At 38.3% G+C, this 21,777-nt stretch overlaps 1 protein-coding gene across 2 annotated transcripts; it reads left to right on the top strand.

Moving 5' to 3' along the window:
• Positions 1-13,238: 13,238 nt before the first annotated feature.
• On the top strand, positions 13,239-19,525 carry arf1 (ARF GTPase 1). 2 transcript variants are annotated; one of them, XM_042497299.2, is made up of 5 exons: positions 13,239-13,393; positions 15,590-15,785; positions 15,884-15,994; positions 17,327-17,451; positions 18,041-19,525. In XM_042497299.2, the coding sequence occupies exons 2-5, from the start codon at positions 15,638-15,640 to the stop codon at positions 18,197-18,199; spliced, it is 543 nt and encodes a 180-aa protein (XP_042353233.1). In that variant the 5' UTR covers positions 13,239-13,393; positions 15,590-15,637; the 3' UTR covers positions 18,200-19,525. The 2 variants fall into 2 exon arrangements, with proteins under 2 accessions (XP_042353233.1, XP_042353234.1); XM_042497300.2 differs by having other exon boundaries at positions 13,251-13,397.
• The last annotated feature ends 2,252 nt before the right edge of the window (positions 19,526-21,777 follow it).

The raw sequence follows: 21,777 nt of genomic DNA, 5'->3' as shown, positions 1-21,777 counted from the left end.
TGGGAGGCAGCTCATTCCACACCTCGACCTTTGACACTTTTCACACCATCTGAGTGGGAGAGAACAAGTACAAAACATGAAACAGATCACAGGATGGACAGAAACTCCGGCCCTGCAGCAACACTGTTCTTTGGCTGAAGGAAATGGGCCCTTCCCTTCAGACCAGACCCACCTTGCAGCTTTGTCACCCAAGTGAGATGAACATTGTTAGCAGATAGTTGCCAGAAGAGGCTACGGTAGCTCCAGTGAGAGAGAAGGCATCCTGACTGTGAGAACTTCGACGCGACCAGACTGCAAGAGGACACCACCCAATAACCATATAAATGGGAGACAATGGGCCTAATTGCAATCAGTGTCCTCTTTTTATTTTATGTCCTGAGTTTCACCCTGACATTCACAAGGGACCACTGCATGCATTTCAATAAAGCCGTGTTGTTGTGGGGCAGAGCGGAGCGACATATATACAGTGGAGTGGTGCAAAGGCCCACACTCAAATGATGCAAATACTCCCACAGAAGTCACACTTTGGTTACAGCCAGCTTTCTGTTTCACTCGTTCTGGGGCCTTTTGATGTTATGAACATGAAAATCACTGAGAGAAGTGCAAGCTGGGATATGAATGTGTTCAATTTGAGGTTTTATCTGCATGCAGAAGTTTGATATATCATATTTAGGCATTAAAACTCCTCTTTACGGAGCTGCTGCTCTAATGTTCAACACTTTGACCTGAGACATTTTTTTGAGCACAGGCTGTAGCTTTAAAGAATGTGATTCTCAAAGCTCTTCTTGTTTATAGGTCATCAAAGGTGATGGGCCAAAACTGAGTAACAGAAGAGAACTGCAATGTGTGGGCATTTCATTATGTAACTGACTTTGAAGCCAGCCTTTTCATGTCTATGTGTGCTTCTGTCTGGAATAAGATCACCGCCTTGGACTCAGTCCATGTCTTTAACACATTTATCACATTGGACCTTCCAGAATGGAAGATTTTTTTAAAACATCATCTGTTTATTAATTTTGTCGAGCAGTATAAGAATACTTTTTTTTAAAACTGGAATTGCACAAACTACAACAACAACAAAACATAACAAAAAACTGCATGCAGAGAAAACCAACAAACAAACAACTGGACAAAAAAAAACAACAGGACACTGGTGGTAACATATTTATCACATGAGTTGCAGGTTATTGACATATGACACAATGATAGGCTACAGTTAACCTGTCAGACCATTAACCATTCACTTCAGTTTTCCAATCAGTTTAATGACCAGTTGCTGGATTTTCTAAAAAAGATTATTCCTGTTTGACAGTGGGAATCTTATTTTCTCCAGATGAACAACATTTACTAATTCCTTAAAACACATTTCAAATGAGCTTCTCAGATTTCCAAAATTGTAGCAGAATTAATTTTGTCATATGGATATTGCATGAAAAAATGTCTTGGTGTACTGCCATGGTTAATTTAAGAAACTGATGCATGTGATAATGCAAACTAATCTCCTTAAAATGATTTTATTTTGCATTATTAGTCTTGTTTTTATATAGCTTGTAAGTGATATTCTCACTTCTATTTTCTAAATAAATAGATCCTGAGAGCGCTCACACCTTCATCCAACACTTCAGCCACTAAATTCTAACTTAAGATCCACCAATGTGTTGTTTATCACACAACACTAATCACTTTTTTTGCCACTTTTGGATAAACAGTAGACAGACGAAACAACTATAGATAACTCTATATGCACTGTTACAAAACAAATCTTTCTCTAGCGGCTGTGTTAAAGCATTGTAACATCTGTGGCAATCATGGCATTACATTTTCTCTTTTACAGCCAGGGAGGGGAATGTGTGAAGCATGTCACCTGCCATGAATGAGGATGATGGGTTATCTGCAAGATTTCTAAAGAGGGCAGCCATCATCAGAAGAGATGTGGCACCTGTAAAGCAGCTTTATCCCCTTTTGAAGTGCCTGTTTGTATTGTTGAAGCCGACAAAAGAATTTTGCCACCTCTGTACTTACAAAAGAACATTAGTCAAACTGGGGGAGATAACAAGGAGGGGGAGGGGGGCCGACATACTAATGCACTCCATGGTCTACAGGTGTGTGTTTGCACGCACATGTGTTTGATTACCACACTGACTGCTCTGACTCTTCAGTTTGAGGAAGAGTTTTTCAGGGGAGCCCTCTGTGTTCAGGTATGCTGCTGTAAGATGTGGTCTGGTGGTGGTGGTGGTGGTGGTGGTGCAGGGTGTCGTGCCTGGAGGTTGACAAGGGGTCATCCTCCAGATCAATGCGGGTTTGGGTTGTAGTTGGGAGGAGGAGGCAGACATGATCACTCATTAGTCCCCTTTTCACCTCCCTGTAGCTCCAAGTGGTTCAGCAGGTAGGATGAGCATGTATGCAGTTTCAGTAATATTCTCGTCTCTGTGGTGGTGACTTCATATCGACAGTGGGCACATGATAACCATGAAAAGACAAAAATTGTTTCCTTACTGGTCAAACAGTGAATGTTGCTTGCTGCTATTGGGAATTATATTGTGTGTGTTTATATGTGCCTGATTTAATGTTATTATAAACTTACAAGAAAGTTTCAGTTGACAAAAAACAGGACCTGCCTCAGACCTGTTAGGGCCCTAGGTGAGATTTAGATGTATTGGCCCCTCATTTTAAATTTGGAAAAATTACATTTGAGGGTCTAGTGTGTGGGCTTTAGTGGCAACTAGTGGTGAGGTTGTAGATTGCAATGAACTGAAACCTCTCCTGTGAGGCAAGCGTGAAGGAGGACTATGATGGCTGATGTTAAAACACAAATGGGCCTATCTTGAGCCAGTGTTCGGCATATCCATTCTGAGCTGCTGTTGTTTTTGTAGATTCTCAAGTGCATTAACCTTTTTTAAAAATTATTATTGCTGCTGTCAGGGTTAATGCATTAATTGTGATGCGATGAAGGTTTGCATTTAATTTTGCTAACTTTGTTTTAATTGCATTAACCACCGGCCAATATTTCCGTCTTTAGGAGGCTGTACTGGACTGAGTTTTAAAGCTGCAGTGATGATACATATGAAACTATGTAAGGCATCCAGTGGTACCAACCATGTCATGCCAGCTTCTTGGGAAGGGAGTGAAATAATGTTTCAACGTTGGGCTAAATTTTGGTGATGTAAAAATGGCATGGTCATTTCACAGGGGCCCCTTGACCTCTGACCTCATGAATCATGAATCTGAATGAAAATGGATCCTATGTATACCAATGATTCTCTTCTTTACAGACATTTCCAATTTATGCTAGTCCCATGCAGTTTTTTTGCTGTCATTTGATTCCTAATCAAGACAATCTGGTAAGAGTTGCTTCACCTTGTTAATACAGACTTCTGTTTTGCGATGCAAATTAATGTAACTGAAAAATGCGACTAGTCATGATTAACTATAGAAATGCTGCGATTTAATTGCGATTTAAAAACTCATTCGTCTGACAGCCCTGATTCTCAGTGACTGAAAAATACTTCAATCCCTAATTCTTAGTGACTAAAGTGATACATGTCCAAATTCATCCGCATCATGTGGACATGTCCTAAGTGAGTGAGATTGGGTGTATCAATTACAAGGTGTCTAGCAGGGGAGAGGAGCGGGGTTATCATTAGCAGGGACTGGCGCTGGCCTCTGGTAGTTCCAGTAATTACCTCACAAAGGGTGGTGCTTGCCTTCCCACTGCTTTTCCCACACTGCACTCCAGGCTCAGAATTCCAATCGGCCCCAGACCTGCAATCTCCTCGGTTTTAGACAGCAAATTACTGACAAGTCCCATTCTTCACAGCACTGTAATTGCTTTTTAGTGCTGTTTTTATTGAGGCAGCCCCAACCCCCTCGTCCTTCCCTCAATAAAGCTAAGTCAGGGAAGGGGCGAAGGGTTAATATAGATAACATTAGTACCTAATTGGAAGGTCCGAACCGCAGGAGTGTTTCGTACAAGTCCTGTCATTTTTTAATCTTTGGCAGTTCTTGAGTGAATGTAGCCGTATGTTTCTTCTCAACATTTGGGGGGACACATATGAAATGGGGGATTTGGAGGTCCTCCACCAGAAAAATTTTGAGCATTTAACACTAACTTTCATGCATTCTGGTGAATTTTTATGCACCAATTTGTTTTCTGAATTAATTCATGGGGAAAATGTCTTTAAATTCAGAATAATAGTCCTCTGATACTTTCCTGTTTTTATTGGGGCGGATAAATGCACATGTTCTAAATACTGAGGGTACCTGTCCTCTGCTACCCCCCAAAATCTACCACTTTTTAAAGTTTATTATGTAGTGATCAAGATAGAAATTTATAGTCAATTCGTTCAGCATTCGCTGTGAAGGTACATGCAAACTCTGCAATCCTGTTTCTGCGTGTGTCTGCTCCAGAGAAGTGATGTCATTAAGGCTCTTCACATCCCATACAAAGAGAGGCACTGAGCATCTTGGCTACTCTACGACTTAAATCACTTTGTGTTGTCTTTCCCACCCCTGCGCATTACTCTCTCAATCTATTACTTTGTGGAAATCATTAGTCTCCATGTCAATACAAGCTCCGAGCAGAGAAAACATCTCATTATGGGACTTAAAGAGATCCGTAGCATTCTTGGCTCTGTCAAGCTGTTCTTCCTTTCTTCAATATAGTTACTTTCCTTTCACTGAGAGGACGAATTCTCAACGTTCCAATGCCGGACAACCAAACAGTTGCCATTTGAAATGGGAAAAAGAGAAAGAATGGAAAATGGCTGAGGGATTAGAGGATCTAAACAGGATAAAGGGATAGGAGATTCTTGGTGTGATCCAGTTTAGTTTGAAAGATGGAGGGTCTTAACAAGGATTTGAGACTTTAGAATTCATTGTGCCATTATTTCCATCCTGTGCACTTTCAGCTAAATTGTTTGCCATTTTGTGGCTCTTACAAGCCCATAGTTCTAAACATCTATACATGTGAGTTTACCCACAACATTTTAAATTATTGTGACATTATGTGCTTATTATCCCTTTATTCAGATTCTTAACCATTTCCAGTTTGTTCACTGCATATACATTTTCATATTTGATGTGAAAAAGCACAAAGTGCATGTAAAACATGTAAAACATACATTCAACTGCCATTATCCATTCACCTTGTGGCCCTTTCAGGTTTTGATCCTGTCATAAATGTATAATAGCTGTACACTGTTTTTCTTTCTGCCTTCAGTATAAACCAAACACAATGACATTATATAGAAAATATTAAATAATCTATGCAAAGATTAGTTAAAGGGACAGTCACCCCAGAATCAAAAATATATATTTTTCATCTTACCTGTCCTGCCTTTTATCATTCTAGATTGTTTTGGTGTGAGTTTTTGAGTGTTGGAGATATTGGCTGTAGAGATGTCTACCTTGGCTCTTACACAGTGGAACTGGACTTGTGGTGCTAAAAAACACACTTGAAAAACTCAGCAGTAATGTCTCTTTCCAGAAATCACAACCCAGTTACTCAAGATAATCCACGGACCTTTCTGTGAACAGTTCAATGTAGGAGCTATTTTTTTTTTTCTAACAAACTACACCCAACAATTGTATCACTGTGCAAAAGGAAGCATGCTTCTACACATGGATGAGAGGCTTGTGCTTGTGGCAGCACAAGATGTAAACATTAATAGCAGTCGCCTCAGCTGGGCCATGATTTTAGCTAGCTCAGTGTTGCTAGGTGAGATGCATGCTTCCTTCTGCACAGTAATATGGTTGATGTGTTTTGGTCTGTAGTAATAAAGTATTTACAATATGAAGCTGCTTTGGGTACCACAAACCAAGAGAGAGAAGGCAGACATCTCTACAGCCAGTATCTCCCAACACTCACAACTCACTCTTTACTGATAAATAGCAATACAAGTGATGGGAAAAATTTGTTTTCTACTTTGCGGTTAAATATGGTTTATGCCAAATAGTGATCTACGTTTAACCTATTTTCTGTCTTTGCATCAAGCATGACTACATCCAAGATGTATTGACAGAGAAGCAAAGTGCTCCATGGCTACAACCTGAAACTGAGTTGGACAGCAACCTTATTCGCCTGTGCCCTTATGTGTCCATCTCTCTGTCAGTCTGAGCAGGTTGACACCTCTGACCCTGTCAAGGTGTCAAATAGCTTGTCAGAGGTCTTCAATAAAGTACAATGACAAGCCCTCTAATGCATTACCGCACGAGTTCCAGCCAGAAATGAGAGGCTGTAGTCTTTCTAGCCTCAAGGCAGACAGGTGCGCCGTCGAGCAACACACAAACCAAATACACACAAAGAAGCCCTCCCTATCAAAACAATGACCAACAAAATGATTGGTTGATAACATGGCTTACATGTTCAGCATTTATATTAAAATATTTTGAGTACACCAAACATCACAACATTAATGTGGAATTATCAGATATCGAAATTATCATTATGTTTTTTGACCTGTATGCGCTCACCTGTATGCAATGTTCAAAATGCCTCTGAATGCATTATTCAGTCATTTAAGGATTATCTTTGAAGGGCTTACATAACCAAAAAAGATCAGTTGTCAGTAGCAATAAAAAACACCATGCCTGGACCACCTTGGGAGTATCTCAGGCCTGTCACCTTGAGGACTCTATAAAGGGCCCAAAGGGCCACTTACAATCAGCCTGTCAATGTCCCGGGCGCCTGAATGTTGGCAAAATAAGATGAAACAGTATTACAAATCATTTGGCATCAACATTAAAAGTAAAAACTCCCATATGCCAGATCTGGACACCTACCTGGTTGGTTTTGATGCCACAGGTTTTGGTTGGTGCTGGTTGGTCCTTGAGGCCCTGCTTCAACATGCTGAGCATTCCACCCAATTATCTACCCCAGGGTGCAACAGGTTCACACTTTAATCTTTGATGCCTCCTCGATGGGATATAGCTGGATTTAAAACAGGGAACAGGGGTGGGACAACCCTTAAAAATCTGTATACATAGCAAACATGAATCAACTTCAAACCAACCCACTGAGGGAAACAAAAAAGTCTTTCAAAGAAATACTTTTATCCTCACTGTTGTTTCATCTTGCAATGGCTCGTCATAACCCATGTGGATGCTTGAAGGAAGTTTCAAAGAGAAAGCAGCAGACATATCCTCAAATATTACCCCAGTCGAAATGTCGTTTGAGTTCATAGAAAGTGGCAAAATGTCCTGTTAAATGTAGGTCATTTGAACGGTGCTGAGAATTTGAAAAAATGGACCATGCACCTCACGTCCAGCCAAGTCATCCTTTACCAGGAAATCCAGTTCCCTGGCATGGACGTCGCGTTCGACGTGTACCCAAACACCTTGCCAGTATACCCACTTCCTGCAAGCCAGCAATTCCCATTCTTGTTACACCCCCGTCCCACGCCAGAGGCCCCCGTGTCCTTTCTGAGGAAGTGCGTCCTTGAAGAGCTTGTCTCAACCATCTGTCACGGATGTCCCAAAACATCTCCCATCAACACTAAAGGCTCCCACATATACTCGACCAGTTGTGGTTGGAGAAGTGAAAAGGTCACGGTGAAACCGAAAACCAATATTTGCATCACATATGTTGCCACAATTAGCCCAAATTTAAATCAAAACAAGGTTAAAGATCAATTTTATAGCATAAAGGATGAAGAAATGTGCAGGTTTTTGGAAAATTTTATTGAGGCAAACAAAAAATACACATTTGCATGCTTTACAAACTTTCTTTTATTGTAAGTTTGTTGCCCGAATATATGGTTTAATATGCATTTCATACTCTTCGTTGCCATTCAACTTGATCACCTCATTGCCTTTGTTTCCAAAAACCATGCTGTCAAAATGCATGAGAACAATCTTCATGCGGTAATGACTCAATATGGAATCAAATATTTCCGCATGTACCCGGGGCGGAGTGCAAAATGTTATGTAAATCCCCTTAACGACCTTTTCAGGCCGCTGACAATCACCATACAAAGGTGATTGGCAGCCGACACTGGTGCACATTTATCCTTTTGCCCCGGCCTGTCTCTCTCTGTAGCGCCCCCTACTGTGAGAGGCGTGGGGTAGGGTGCCCAGTGGTGCTTGTTGCCAATGGATGAAGCCAGCATGGATCCTCTCATGGCAACGATGCTGGTCGTTGTAATAATGTTTGGTTTGTTTCCTGCTTCACACCTCCTTTGGGATTTTGCCCGACCTATAATCCAGTACATGAGACGCAGAGGGAGGCATCCCATGCCTGTCCATCCGAGTTCCCGCATTGCTTAGACCAAACCAGCTCCTTTGTACGATTCACACAGCGGTCTATTGGTTGCCCGTGGGCCATTTCATAATGTGCTTCTTTTATCATCGTTATTATGATTATTGAAACTACACACCATACACACAAACTGGAAATCCAAAAATAACCTCTTTAAATAATTCATATTTGAGAATTTGAAGGCACACAAAACTGCAGATAACACGTCTCACACACACATTCTCTCCCTCTGTCTCTCACACACACACACACACACACACACACACACACACACACACACACACACACACACACACACACACACACACACACACACCAGATCAGCGTTCCCAGCGTTTTTATCCTCGCAAGGCCTCGTGTCAGAGGGGAGTAAGGCCCCTACTGAGATCCTTAGTTCCTACTGGGATGCCTGTTTGGCTCCTTGGCAGCCCTTTTCCATTCACAAACTGCAGACAAGCCTCACTCTCTGCCTCATCAGCCAAAAATGTACATTGATTTGGGTGTGACTTACTCACCTCAGGTGATGATATAGTCCACATATATTGCCTAGAAATGTACCAAAAGCCCATTTCCTGTATATCTTATAACCTGCAGAAAAGGCTCTACTTTGTGTCCTCTGCAGCTGTCCCTTCTGCAGCCAGGTTGAGATAGTTGTTCTGGGAACAAGTTTGAGACAAATAAAGAAGGGATTTTTAAAAGAACAAAGAAAGTGCACACGTGCATGCGTGCAAAAAACAGTTGAAGCATTTTCACATGCAGGGCATCAGAATTTGTTTGTGTGTTTGTGTGTGTGCTTTGAGGGGCTGATTTATACACCCCCTACTGTCCTATTTCTAGTCCTCTGTCCACACATCACAACTGTCAGTAACTGGTGTGATATGAAGCCGAAAAGGGAGGAAGGAGGAGAGCCCTTCAAAATGGATATTACCGCTGTGTTTTCCTGTGGAGCATGGAAAGGTGGATTTAGCACAAGGATCTTTGTTGTACCTTTGGCTCACCGCATGGTACGTTAGAAATGCATATTATGATAATGTCAACACAATAGCATCTGCTTTTTGAATTTTTTATTAAAATCCTCGGAAAATAAAAAAGTGAGTATAGCTGTTACTGGAGACAGTCTTACATCCTGAGATTGATCTTTGAACGTTATTTCTGCCTTTCAGTTGAATTAAAATGTTAAAGACGATGAGGTTTTTTAGCCTGCAGGTGTAATATTTCAGCAAAGGGATTATCTCAGCCCACATATATGAATTGGCTGCAGCAGAAAATATAGGAGCTATAAAATATTTTGACAGTTTCATTGCATGTGTTTGCACTGATGTCTGTTGTCACACCTTAACACCTGCACCTGTGTTTTGACTCTTTGCAAAAGAGGAAAAAGGTTTGATTTTTTCCCCCAGATATATGGAGGAGTACCAAATCAAGCAACACTATAGTGCCTGTTTTGTTTTATTTTTAAGCCCATTTTTGTTGTTACGTTGTATTTTGAATGGAAGAATTACAGAACAGTGTAGAGTGGAAGCCCTTGTTCTGGGCTTTCTATCTTTGTTTGTTTTTTCTGTAATTTGAGTGGTACGGTGGTTCATATTGGTCCAGCTTATAGGCTACTCTTGCAATCTAAATGGAAAGTCATTTGCAGGATAACAGGTTTTGCTCGCCATGTTTTTAAGATGATAAGAACCTCTTGGTGTTGTGTTAGATATCACTATTTTAGAAAATGTTTCAGATAGTCCAAATTATAGTCCAGTGGGCAGTGTGAGGCTTTGTTGTGCAAATGTAACTTTTCAAACTTGTTAGTACTGCACTTCACTAAATATGATGTTGTAAACACAAATGAACACAACACCTTTAGTATTGCCATACCACTGTTTTGTGACCTTTTTTAGAACTGAGATACTGTCTTGCCTGACGATTAACTGTGTTTTTCGTTATTTTGGGTTGATTTTGAAAATGTATCGTTGCAGAATTTTACACTATCAAAAAGGAGCGAGCTGTTTAAATTAAGCCTTGACACTTACCAAAATTGGCACGTATCAGAAGTTGCTTTCACCCTGAAAATACGTGTCCCTTTATCAAACCTTTGGTTAATTAACCTTTTTCTTGTTTAGGGATTGGCACAAATCTACATGTTGTCTAAAATAGAAACAATTTGTAGTATAATTTTTGGCATTATACTCTCTTAAGAAATACTTCCCTGATTGTTTAAAAAACAAAGTTCTTTGGGTTCAAATAATACCCGCAGAAGAAAAACAAGATGAAGAGTGGAAGTGTTGTAGTTTGCTGAGGGCTTTGTAATGTTTAATCATGACTTTAAACATTTCTATGTCTGATTGTCACATTGATATTGAGTTAACCATGCGAATCTACAAGAATCTAAACAATTGCTAGTCTGTAAACACCTTCCACACACGCACACACACACACAAAAGACAGCAGTAGGTGTAGAAATATGCTGAGAGCAATCTTTCAGGCATTTGGCAGGGCAAAACCACAAATTATGGTTGCAGAGTGAGACAGCATTATGAGCGTTCACTGTGTGGTCCATCACCGACTATAGACCCTTTTCTCCCCCTGCTGCTCTCTCCTGCCCTTCTACCCTCCTGCTGCCCCCTCTGCTGGGGGTAGCAGGCATAGTTGACCCTGCATGGTTAAAATTCAACTGGCCCAACAATAACATAGTTAGACTTCTCTTTAATGACTTGGTCCTGGATGAACTGGAAGTGGAAGTAGCGTTTGAATACATATACCTCTGAAATTTTAAATTAATTTAAACAGTAAAGCTAGACAGACTACATGTCTTTGCATGATTGTTTAGCCTTAAACAAATTACAATATTTGCACTACATTATAATATTTGTTCAAAAAGTTGAATAATACTATACCTACTCTTACCAGTCACACTTTATTTTATATTACCCAATTTAAAATTGATAAGGAACATACAAATAAAAACATAGCTTATAATACACTATACTTTATTAAGCAAGACAACAATAACATCTGCTGTGAAGCATTCCTGACTGATCTATAAGCGGATGATGAATGATGGATGACACAACTCAATTCTAATTGTATATGCTGACATTTATTTATTAATTAAGTTTAAAAAAAAATAAGAATACTTCTTCACTCTCTGTGTCAAATGAGGGTCATAACATGCAGCTGAAAGCTTTGGGATAAATCCACTATCTGGACCTTGAGTTAAAGTTTTACTGATTTAATTATTTATTTATTTATTTATTTATTCAGTCAGTCAGTCAGTCAGTATGTCTGTCATTCATTCATTTATTGTTAAACCATGCACTATAAAAAGAAATTCCCATAACATTATGGTAAACTATACTGGCAACTGTAGTTGCCAGCATCCAACTTTAATTTAAAGCAATCTTTTTTCTTTTTTGTATAATATCAAAATAGAGCTTATTTATCATAAAAGTACGAGTGAACAGAGGTCCTAGCTAAGCCCCTAATGTCCCTTGTACATGCATGGGGCTGCTGCGACTGACCCCTGGCCTCCTGTCATTTTGCAAAAGTTAAAAAAAAGTTGAGTATCCCTGAAGTACACAAACAAAAGAATAAAAAAGTAAGTACTAAATATAAGCAATCAAACTACAGTTTAAGAAAATGACACATGAAAAAGCATAAGCAGCATCTTTCAAGCATAAGGGCAATGGATAATTATTATTATATAAAATGTATAATAGGAGTGTACTCAAATATTATTGAGTATGATTACAGTTTAGTGTCATTAATAATTCATTTACTGTTCTACAGTTATTAAAAATGTGAAGAGAGTTTATTCTGTAATTCTTGACAAATAGCTACATCAATAAATAACAAACCGTCCTTCTGTGTAGGCCATAAAACAAAACTAGAATCAGAATTTTATTGCTATCATATACACCTACAAATACAGTCCGTGTTTATAATAGCTAACTGTGAGGGTTAAAGTAAGGTAACTATGTGATATTAATCCAAGATTAACCCTCTCACACATGGTGGTCACTGCAGCCATGTCAAAGCCATTCTCTTATATATTTATATGGGTTTTAATGCTATAAAGCCATTACATTTGACCCAGGTGCATCATGCCACACACTGTCACCTACTGGCCAGGTGTTGTAAGTGCATAACAAATCTCTCTAAACCAAGATGGCCGACACAATGCAAGAAATGTTTGGAAGCTCAGGAGTATCTTGCCAATTTCCAGAGCAGGGGACCCTTTGCAGGTAAATAACATTTGGTTACATCTAAGGAGTAATACAGTTGTTCAAATGTCCAAGTACTGATTTTATGTAAGGAGGAAATTACGATTAATTATCTGTCCACTAAACAGTGTATCGCTGACTATATTTCAACTCAAATTAAGACTATTACTGCAACTTTGTTACTAGCAGTTTTTAAAAACAATATTTTGGCAATATATTTATATTTTTGTCTTACTTTTTTGTACAAATTTTCAGCTGAACTTGTATCACTAATTTCATTCAAATTGTGGGTTCTTTTCCTCTGAAGTTGCTCACCACCTTCTTCCCATGTTTTTAAAGACATGAAGCCTATTTTCTCAGGATGTAAAGGGTTAATGTTACAGCTTTGCAGAAAGACAGCCTAATATGATACCTTTATTTATATATATATATATATATAAAGAGAGGGGGGGTAAAAAAAAGAAGAAGAAAGGTATATAATAATAATATTAATATTAGTAATAGATCATTTATTATTATTATATAAGTATCATTAAAATATGTAAACACATTAGTTTAACAGCATTTTCAATATATTTTTAAAGCTCCACATAATGTATTTCAATGTTTTCATGGGCCTCAGTTGAACACTGTAATGCTGAATGCAAGCAGAAAGGTAGAATCTTTCTTCGTGCCTAATGTGGAATATAAACACTCCGGAAAACAAAACAAAACAAAGCAAAAACTTGACTAATTCATGCGTGAAAGGGTTAAACGACGTCATTAAACAATATCAGCTGTGCGTGTAGTTCTCCCCTCGGCCGCAGGGGGCGACGTCTCTCAGCCTGACGATCACGGAAGTTTTCCAGAGCGGAACTTCTGACGTGTCAGACTGTCGCCATTTTGCTGAGGAAGGAAACGCCTTGAAGAAGGAAGGAGACATATCAGCTGTGTAAGTGCGTAAGAAATACTTTAATTCAGCAAATTCATCGCTGTTTTCGCTGAATCTAGTCGTATAAAAAGTCATGTGTTTTCAAGCGAAACTGTCTTTGTGACAGCCGTTTCGATATGATGACGCCGACTGAAAAAATGTGACTGGCTGCTAAGAGCTAACTTTACCTACTGTGCTTAGTTGGCTAACTTCAGTAAATCAACTAATCTGACTTTTCCCTGTGATTCATATATTGCCTCAGTCGTGTCCACGTATCAGTTGTATCATGTTAACGCAAACTATTGACATCAGAACCTTAATAGAGTATTTTTTCAAAATATTGTCGAAAATCCGAACCGGTTCGACGACTATTAGCATTGCCCCATAGCAAGCTAACGTTGTTGTTGTTTGTTTACGTCGGTTTGTAGGGTAACTTTGAGCATAACACATTGGCAAATAAAATCTTAAAGTACGCTCGTGAGCCATCTTTGGCATTATACGCGAAAATGTCTGTCTTAAATCTAGCTAGGGAATAACATATATTTAATTGTGCGGAACGACGGCTAATTGCTACCAAAGGTAACCGGTTTGTGACTTAAGCACTGCGTTAACGCTTCAGTCACAACCAAGTACTTTCGCAATCCTTCTCAAATTGCCACATTTCCCACTTTAATTATCCGACGCGCATTGTCGTGTAATACAATATATATATTTTAATTACATATATCTGAAACAAATGCCAATGGGATGTTTAATTTCCGGTTTCACTGTCCGAACAGCAGGTCTTAAATGTGTTGTACAGTCCCATTTTCTTCTTTTGCCTTTTTTCTGTGTATGTGCGTTAAATAGTTATATCCGTGTATTTTCTGTCGGTAGAAAAAGAGCAAGTATTCGCTTTATCTCTGTGGAACGAGTATTCCATGTTAATAATCAGTGCTGTTATGTTACTTAGTATTTTTACTTCGTTACAGTACTTAAGTAGCTATTTTTGGAGGTATCTGTACTTTATTTTTATATTTCTGCCAACTTTCACTATTACTCCACTACATTTACAAAATTAAATTCATACTTTTACTCCACTACATGTGCACTAAACTTTCTACTTACTTACTACAAAATAGAGAAGGGGAGAGGGAGGGACAGACGGAAGAACAAATGAAGTAAATGAAGAGAAGGAAAAACTGGCTTTTGCTCTTTTAATTTTTTCAGCTGTGATAAATGCCTCGTCTTACTTAGAGTTTATTACATGATTCATTTTCAAGGTGGTTTTATGAAGAAGTAAACTGCATAATTCTCAGATTATGACCTCTTGCTTTTAATTACCAGCATTTACTTTTGCTTTCAATACTTTTCATAAAATTAAAAATTACTTTCAATACTTAAGTACAGTAAATATCAGATATTTTAAGACTTTTACTCAAGCAGTATTCTAATAGATGACTATGATGTCAACTAAAGTATTTTTTTCTGGAAGGATATGTGCACTCTTACTCCATGACTTTTGTCGATCACAGCTTAAGTATTAAAAGGAAGTTTGGCTCATTAAATCTACTCAAGTATTGAAAGTAAAAGCAGTAGTAAATGTTGTTAATAATTTAGGAAAACAAGTGGTCAGAATTTGAGAATAAAAAGTATAAAATGTATTTCATATACACCACCGTATTTATGACAGACACCCACATTACAATTTAAAGGATTTTTTTTCTTCCCTGCCATTTCTTCATTTTCTGTCCGTCCCGCCCCCTCACCCTCCGTATTTTGTTGTTAGTTATTAAGATTTTAATGGAAATGCTGTTGATTAAAAGTATACATTTTACTTTGTTAATGTAGTGGAGTAAATATTAAAGTTGACAGAAAAATAAAAACTCAAATGAGGTACAGCTACTCCCAAAAAATACTTCAGTACTCTGTAGAAAAGTCTTTTTACTTCATTACATCACATCACTGATATTTGATCTGTAAAATGTCAGAAAATAGTCAAGCCAAGGGCGTGTCTTTAAATAGCTTGTTCTGCATGACCATCAACCCCAAGTGATTTTGTTAAATATCACACAAGAAAAATGTAAGCAGTGAATCTGGAACTAGGTTATGTTTGGCATTTTCCTTTAAAAATTCTTTTAAGTTTTAAAAATTGCTGATCCAAAGTCTAATTGAATATCAGCCTTGGTCTTTCATGCTTTCTGTAATTTTAACACTTGATCTGTTCTTTCTCCTCAGGCTTTTATTTTTTATTTTTGCCAAAGTAGGTTCCAATCACCAGCTGCTATGGGAGGTGTTTTTTCACAGCTCTTTAGTAGTTTGTTTGGGAAGAAGGAGATGAGGATCCTCATGGTGGGTCTGGATGCTGCTGGAAAGACAACTATTTTGTACAAGCTGAAACTTGGAGAGATTGTGACGACCATTCCCACAATAGGTTAGTCAAACATTTTAAAATAATGTTTGTTTGAGTCATGTGGCCTTATTTCTATTGAATGAGGACTTAAAGTTTGTTTTCTTTTGTTTTTCTTTCAGGCTTTAATGTGGAGACAGTAGAGTACAAGAATATCAGTTTTACAGTATGGGATGTCGGCGGTCAAGACAAAATTCGACCGCTGTGGCGTCATTACTTCCAGAACACACAGGGTATGTTAAGTTATATGAAAAAAATGGTTCCGGGTATTTGGTGGCTTTAAAGAGGAGCTACATTGCTCATTTTTAGGTTCATACTTGTAATTTGGGTGTTTACTACAACGTGTTTTCATGCTTTAACGGCTTTACTTTCATCATACTGTCTGTGCTGGAACACCTGTGTTCACCTTGTGTCTGAGGGCTCGCTAAAGTGTCGTTCTCTAAGCAAGCCCAGTCTCCTCTGATTGGTCAGTGTTCCCGAATCTTCCGTTTCTTGTGTCTCTGCATCGTCATTGTGGCTGGCGGGATGACTGTTAGGAAGAATAGCGGCACTTTGTATCTTTTAAAAAAATTACCAATAAAAGTTTAGAAACCAAAGTCTTCAAAACCAGACGTGTGCCAGCAGGAATATGTGGTCTGAAACAGAAGTAGTGTAAGCTATTTTAACACTTGCAGTTGCGTTTGTGGAGCAGAAGACCATATAAATACAATCCATCATGAGCTGACGTAAGCTTATAGCCAGAGTAGGGATGCACAATAATGGATTTTTTGCTGATGTGTCAATACATAATTCATTTAACCAAAAATATAATAATAATAATAATAGGGGTTTAAATCGTTGGTTTGATCAGGAGTCAATATTTTAAAGATACTCTGGACAAGGATACAATATTAGCCGATATCACAAAGTCTGCCACAATACGATTTAGATTCAATTTAGGGGCAGGAGATTAATATGAGCTGATATTATATGCTCATTTAATAGAGCGACCCTTGTTTTATTTATTTATTTATTTATTTATTTATTTTTTGCTTTTTTTGCTTTTGGCCAGAAAAGATAAAAGCAACACATAAATAATTGGAAATAAGATACTGACATTTTTAGCATACGCCTATGGCATTTTACATTGTGTAAATTAGCTTAGTGGCTGGCGGGTTTTTCCTCTACTCATAATTTAACCAATAAACATGTATTACGTATGCTTTGTCGTACTCACCACTGTTCAAGTCAGTGTATCTCCTGACGAAACAGCACGGTTTAATTTCAGTCTGCAAAACACTGAAACAGTATTCAGAACGGTCTAAAGCCTGAGGTTTTTGCTCACGGAGATTACTTCTACATACATTTACCTCATAGAGACTTTCCCCACATTTAATATGAACATCCAACACTGTAACACAATATTAAGGACAGAAAATAAGGATATGTATAATAAGTCCCCTCTAAATCGGTCACTTTGAAATGTGCTTTTTAATAATATTCATTACATTTCCACATTTTATTTAAAAGATAAAAAACACATCATAAACGCACACTCATTTGTTCCCAATTTGCTCTTGTTCCAGGTCTCATCTTTGTTGTGGACAGCAACGACAGAGAGCGAATTGCGGAGGCTCGTGAAGAGCTCAATAGAATGGTGTCAGAGGACGAGTTGCGTGACTGTGTGATATTAGTGTTAGCCAACAAACAAGTAAGTCATACTTGTAAAAATGTTTGATATAATCAGGTGTATACAGTACTGTGCAAAGGCTTAGGCCACCTTAAACTTTTCAGCAAGGCTATAATGACCATATATTTTTATTTTTAAATGGTCTCTTTACTGAAGTACAATCAGAACATACAGGAAATATGTGAACAGTATTAACAGAGCAAATATTTCAGAATAAAACAACTTAAGCAGACTAAAGTTTCAACTCTTTAGTGTTATCTCACTTTCTACTTAGCATGTGTTGAAGTCTCGCAGGCAGACAATATGAGATTTACAATATTAATCTTCTGGTCTATTTACACCAGGTTGCATTCAAGACATGTCCAAAGCCCAATATTGATTGATTAAGTAATCTCTTGTTATGGTTCTACAATTCCATGTTTCCCACTAAATATTGACTTCAGTCCTGTATTCTTTGTTTGTATCTTAATAAAGGGACTGAGAAATATGGTGAAAATCTTTGGTGGCCTAAGACTTTTGCACAGTACTGTATCTTAACTAGTTTCCTGCAGGTCTTTCCCATCATATTCACAGGGTGGGCTTCTAATGTTTGCTCACTGTTTTTTTGTAGGACCTTCCAAATGCAATGAATGCAGCAGACCTCACAGACAAGTTGGGTCTTCATAACTTCCGCAACAAAACCTGGTACATCCAGGCGACCTGTGCCACCTCAGGGGATGGCCTCTACGAAGGACTGGATTGGTTATCCAGTCAGCTCAAGGGCCATTAATAATCAACAGCTATCCACAACTGATCTCCTCCACCCAGTCTCTGACCTTGCTCTCTACTCTGAAGGTGTTGCAAAACTGAGTTATCCTCTCCAAAAAAGAAGTACTGGAAGCTGCCCTCGCCTCAGCTGTTGTTGTCACAAACACACAGGCCAGAGGTGGGGGTGATCTTTTCTTGTAAAGCTGTCGGGTTTTATTATTGTATTTTATGTAACTGTAAATATACTTGGTAACGGGGCAGCTTTATTGCACTCTTACAGATCCTACCGTGGTTATGTCTCTGTCTGGCTGTTGGGCAGCCATGTGTGCATTGAATAAGAAAAGGGAGGCAAAGAATAAGAATTTAACAGCACGTTTGCCCAGGACCTCAATCTGATAACATCTTATTATTTGGCCTGATGTACTGTAGGGAATGACCCATGAGAGACTTTTAATATTCAAAAAACTGAATCAAACACTGATGCACTACTTGCAGCTACTATGGTTACTTTAGCCAGCGACTATGTGTACCAGGCCCCCAAATGACCATTTTAGTAAACATTGGCATTGATTACGTGTACTCTGTAGAGACATCACTTTGTCCAAGTTTCCTGTCTGTGAACACTTAACAGCCTTTGTGATACAGTATGTTGGTTTAAATTGAGAAATGCTGCAACGATCTCACATCCATTTGCTTTATGGTTGTTTGAAAGACAGTCTGTTGAGTCAGCATTAGGTTTTTTGTATTTCTGAGTCTCAGGTTTATTATGTGCTGCCTTTGCAATATACTTGTTAGCAGAAGTGCATGATGTGATGTGCTGGTCTTTGAGGACATGCAGGTGTTCACATCACTGAGTACTTATTTCAACAGCCCTATTAGTAACGTGTTTTGTGTACCTGGCTAGGCATTTGTAACTAAGGGAGTTGCACACTACAGTGGCCCAACTCTCACTAAAGGCTCTAGCAGGTCAAACCTTTTTATTCAATTAACGAATTGGGAAATGGTGTTTCGATGGCAATACAAAATCAGTTTCAGCTACATGTTTAACGTAGTGCCAGTATTTCTTCCTTTGCAGCACTCTGTGCTTGGGGTAAACAGGAAGCTATGCACATGCCTTCTTATCCAAGACACGTTGCCTTTTGTTTTCAAGCTTCTTTTCTAAGAGGTGTGGGTGTTTCTTTACTGCTCTGAACATGTCTAGTGGGTGCATCAGGCATTATTGTTTTTGATTTATAACCTAAATATTTGAACACCGTGTTTAATCTCTTCCTAGGTTTGTCTTTTTTATGTAAAGCTTTTGTTTTGTGAGGAAATGGCACTGTAATTAAAGTGACTGGATTAAAAAAAATGTTTCTGCAACTGATTTTCATTTTCACACTCTATGCAATAAAACGGCTGAATGTTGAGGTGCATAATGTAGCTTTTCTCCGTACTCCATACTGCTAAATTTGCAACTTTGCTACTTATATGCACACATAAACTTCATACTTTTTATGTATGTGTACAGTAGTGGCGGAATGATGAGTCAGGTTAAAAAAAAAATCTCAACAAATTTAACGCTTTAGTCATTTATCACACAGAAAATATTATATTATTATATTTTTTCTCCAGTGAAGACCTCACTTACCTCACCGATGTAGGACTGAGAGAGACTTTTATTTTGTTTTGGTGTCCAGCTAAATGAATTGTACTAGGCATAGTATTGACAATGTGGCATTTTTTTCTGAAGTTATTTATCTACATGAAAATTTCAAGGTCAGACGTTTGACCCTTATTCTGAAGTCAAGGTCCTGTGCCATTTCATTGTCTCCAATATAAGCGCTCATGTCAAGGCCAAAGGCATTAACTTTTCATTGATTTCTCACTTTGTTGTTGATTCAAGTAAGCAATATACTATATAATAAGAACTATGACCCAGACAGAATCTAGTAATATATCATGAAAATAATACCAATAAGAAGAAATCCATTTTTAGGAGTTTTTCCAACCACTATGATTGTCTTTTGATAGTACACTGACAACTTGTGTCCTTAGGATCAAATTTTGTAAACTAGTATTTGTATTGTTGAAAAACAAGACCTTACAAAAAATAAATCAAAACTTAAAATATTTCTGAAAACATATATTAAATATTTCAATGTCATATTGGTAGAGATAAGTTGGCATATTTGTAAAAAAAAAACAAAAACAAACTTTGATTTACACAAAAAAATTAATTAATTAATTAAATTAATACTACAAATTATAGGCAAAGATAATTTGGCCTATTCATGAAACACACACAAAAAGTTATTTAATTTACAGTACACAACACTGTAGATAGGCTATTACCATAGACAGTCTATGGCTGTTATTTTACAATATGTAAAACCTTTATTACCAAAGTGCTCATTGTCTTTTTGCCCATGTTTTTGAAAGAAATCACACAAATTTGTTCAGGGTTCAACGTGTCTTAAAGCACAAGGAAAGTGATGTCGCTCCAGGTTTTAAAGGGTCAAAAAATAGGTTAACTGATAATACTTTTAAAAAGTATTAGTTGCAGCCCAAAGAGTATAGTAAGACATTTCAGGCAACAATGCTAAAATTTAACAACAAACCCAAAATTCTAGTGTCGTAGCAACCTGTTGGGGCCGTCACCCTTTGACCCAGGGAGAAATGTGATGTCCCAAGGTGATGTAAACCACCCCGTGTTTGGGTTAAAGCAGTAATGTGGAGAGCACACCCTGTTTCACATTGTGTTGGGGTGGCAATCTAGGACAGCATTCTTGCAGGTTGATTAGGCTGCTATGGTTAATGCAGCCAAGCCTATAAAACATTGCAGGAGAGTATGGTGGTGGTGGAAGGGGAGGGAGTCGGCGTCCCAGGTCCCTCATTGGGCTGCTTTGTGTGGCCTCCTCTCCTGCTGTTCTGTCAGCTTGGTTTGTGTGTGGCAGTCTAACGGTACTCGGCCATATAAAAGGACCAGCCTGGTTTTTTGCACTCTTCTTTATGAATGCCTTGCTCTTTTTTAGTGCACCTCCAGGTGCCAGCCAGCAGAATACTCTCTTTCAGACCAATTCAAGGCAAATGCAAACACTACACTCTATTATGACCAGTGGAGAGCATTCCAATGGTATCGCACCAGTCAGGGAGCTGAACCTAGAACGGTGAGGAGATTAAGGAGCGCTGGCATGATTGAGAAAATAAAAAGAGCGGAGCTGCTGAGTAGTGCAAGAGGCACAGTGGGATGGTGTGGATGTACAAGGATGAAAAAGGCGTCAAGGAGCATCTTTGGAAAAAAAATTGTGAAAAACATTTTAAAAAAACACTTTTTTCAAACACAGGCTTAATTTTAAAAGAGACAGCTGGAATGTCCCATTTTGATAAATATTTTATCTGTAATGCTGTTTAACCCTTTGAAACTGGGATTGAAATCACTTTTCTCCTGCTGCATTCAGATGCCTTTCTTAAGTATTTAACCTTTGAACCCTGAGCAGAATTTGGTTTGAATTCTTTCAAAAACATGGGGAAGAAGGCAGTGCACAACTTTACAAAAAACTTTTTTTTCCAAAAGGCTAGGGAAAAATGTCCAGAAAACTATACATATAACCATATTTATTT

Source organism: Plectropomus leopardus, chromosome 12 (genome assembly GCF_026936395.1).
Source record: "Plectropomus leopardus strain MGB_pleo_1.0 chromosome 12, ASM2693639v1, whole genome shotgun sequence".
Lineage (NCBI taxonomy): Eukaryota > Metazoa > Chordata > Actinopteri > Perciformes > Serranidae > Plectropomus > Plectropomus leopardus.
The sequence above is the reverse complement of the archived record's forward strand: the minus strand, read 5'-3'. Positions and strand labels throughout refer to the sequence as shown.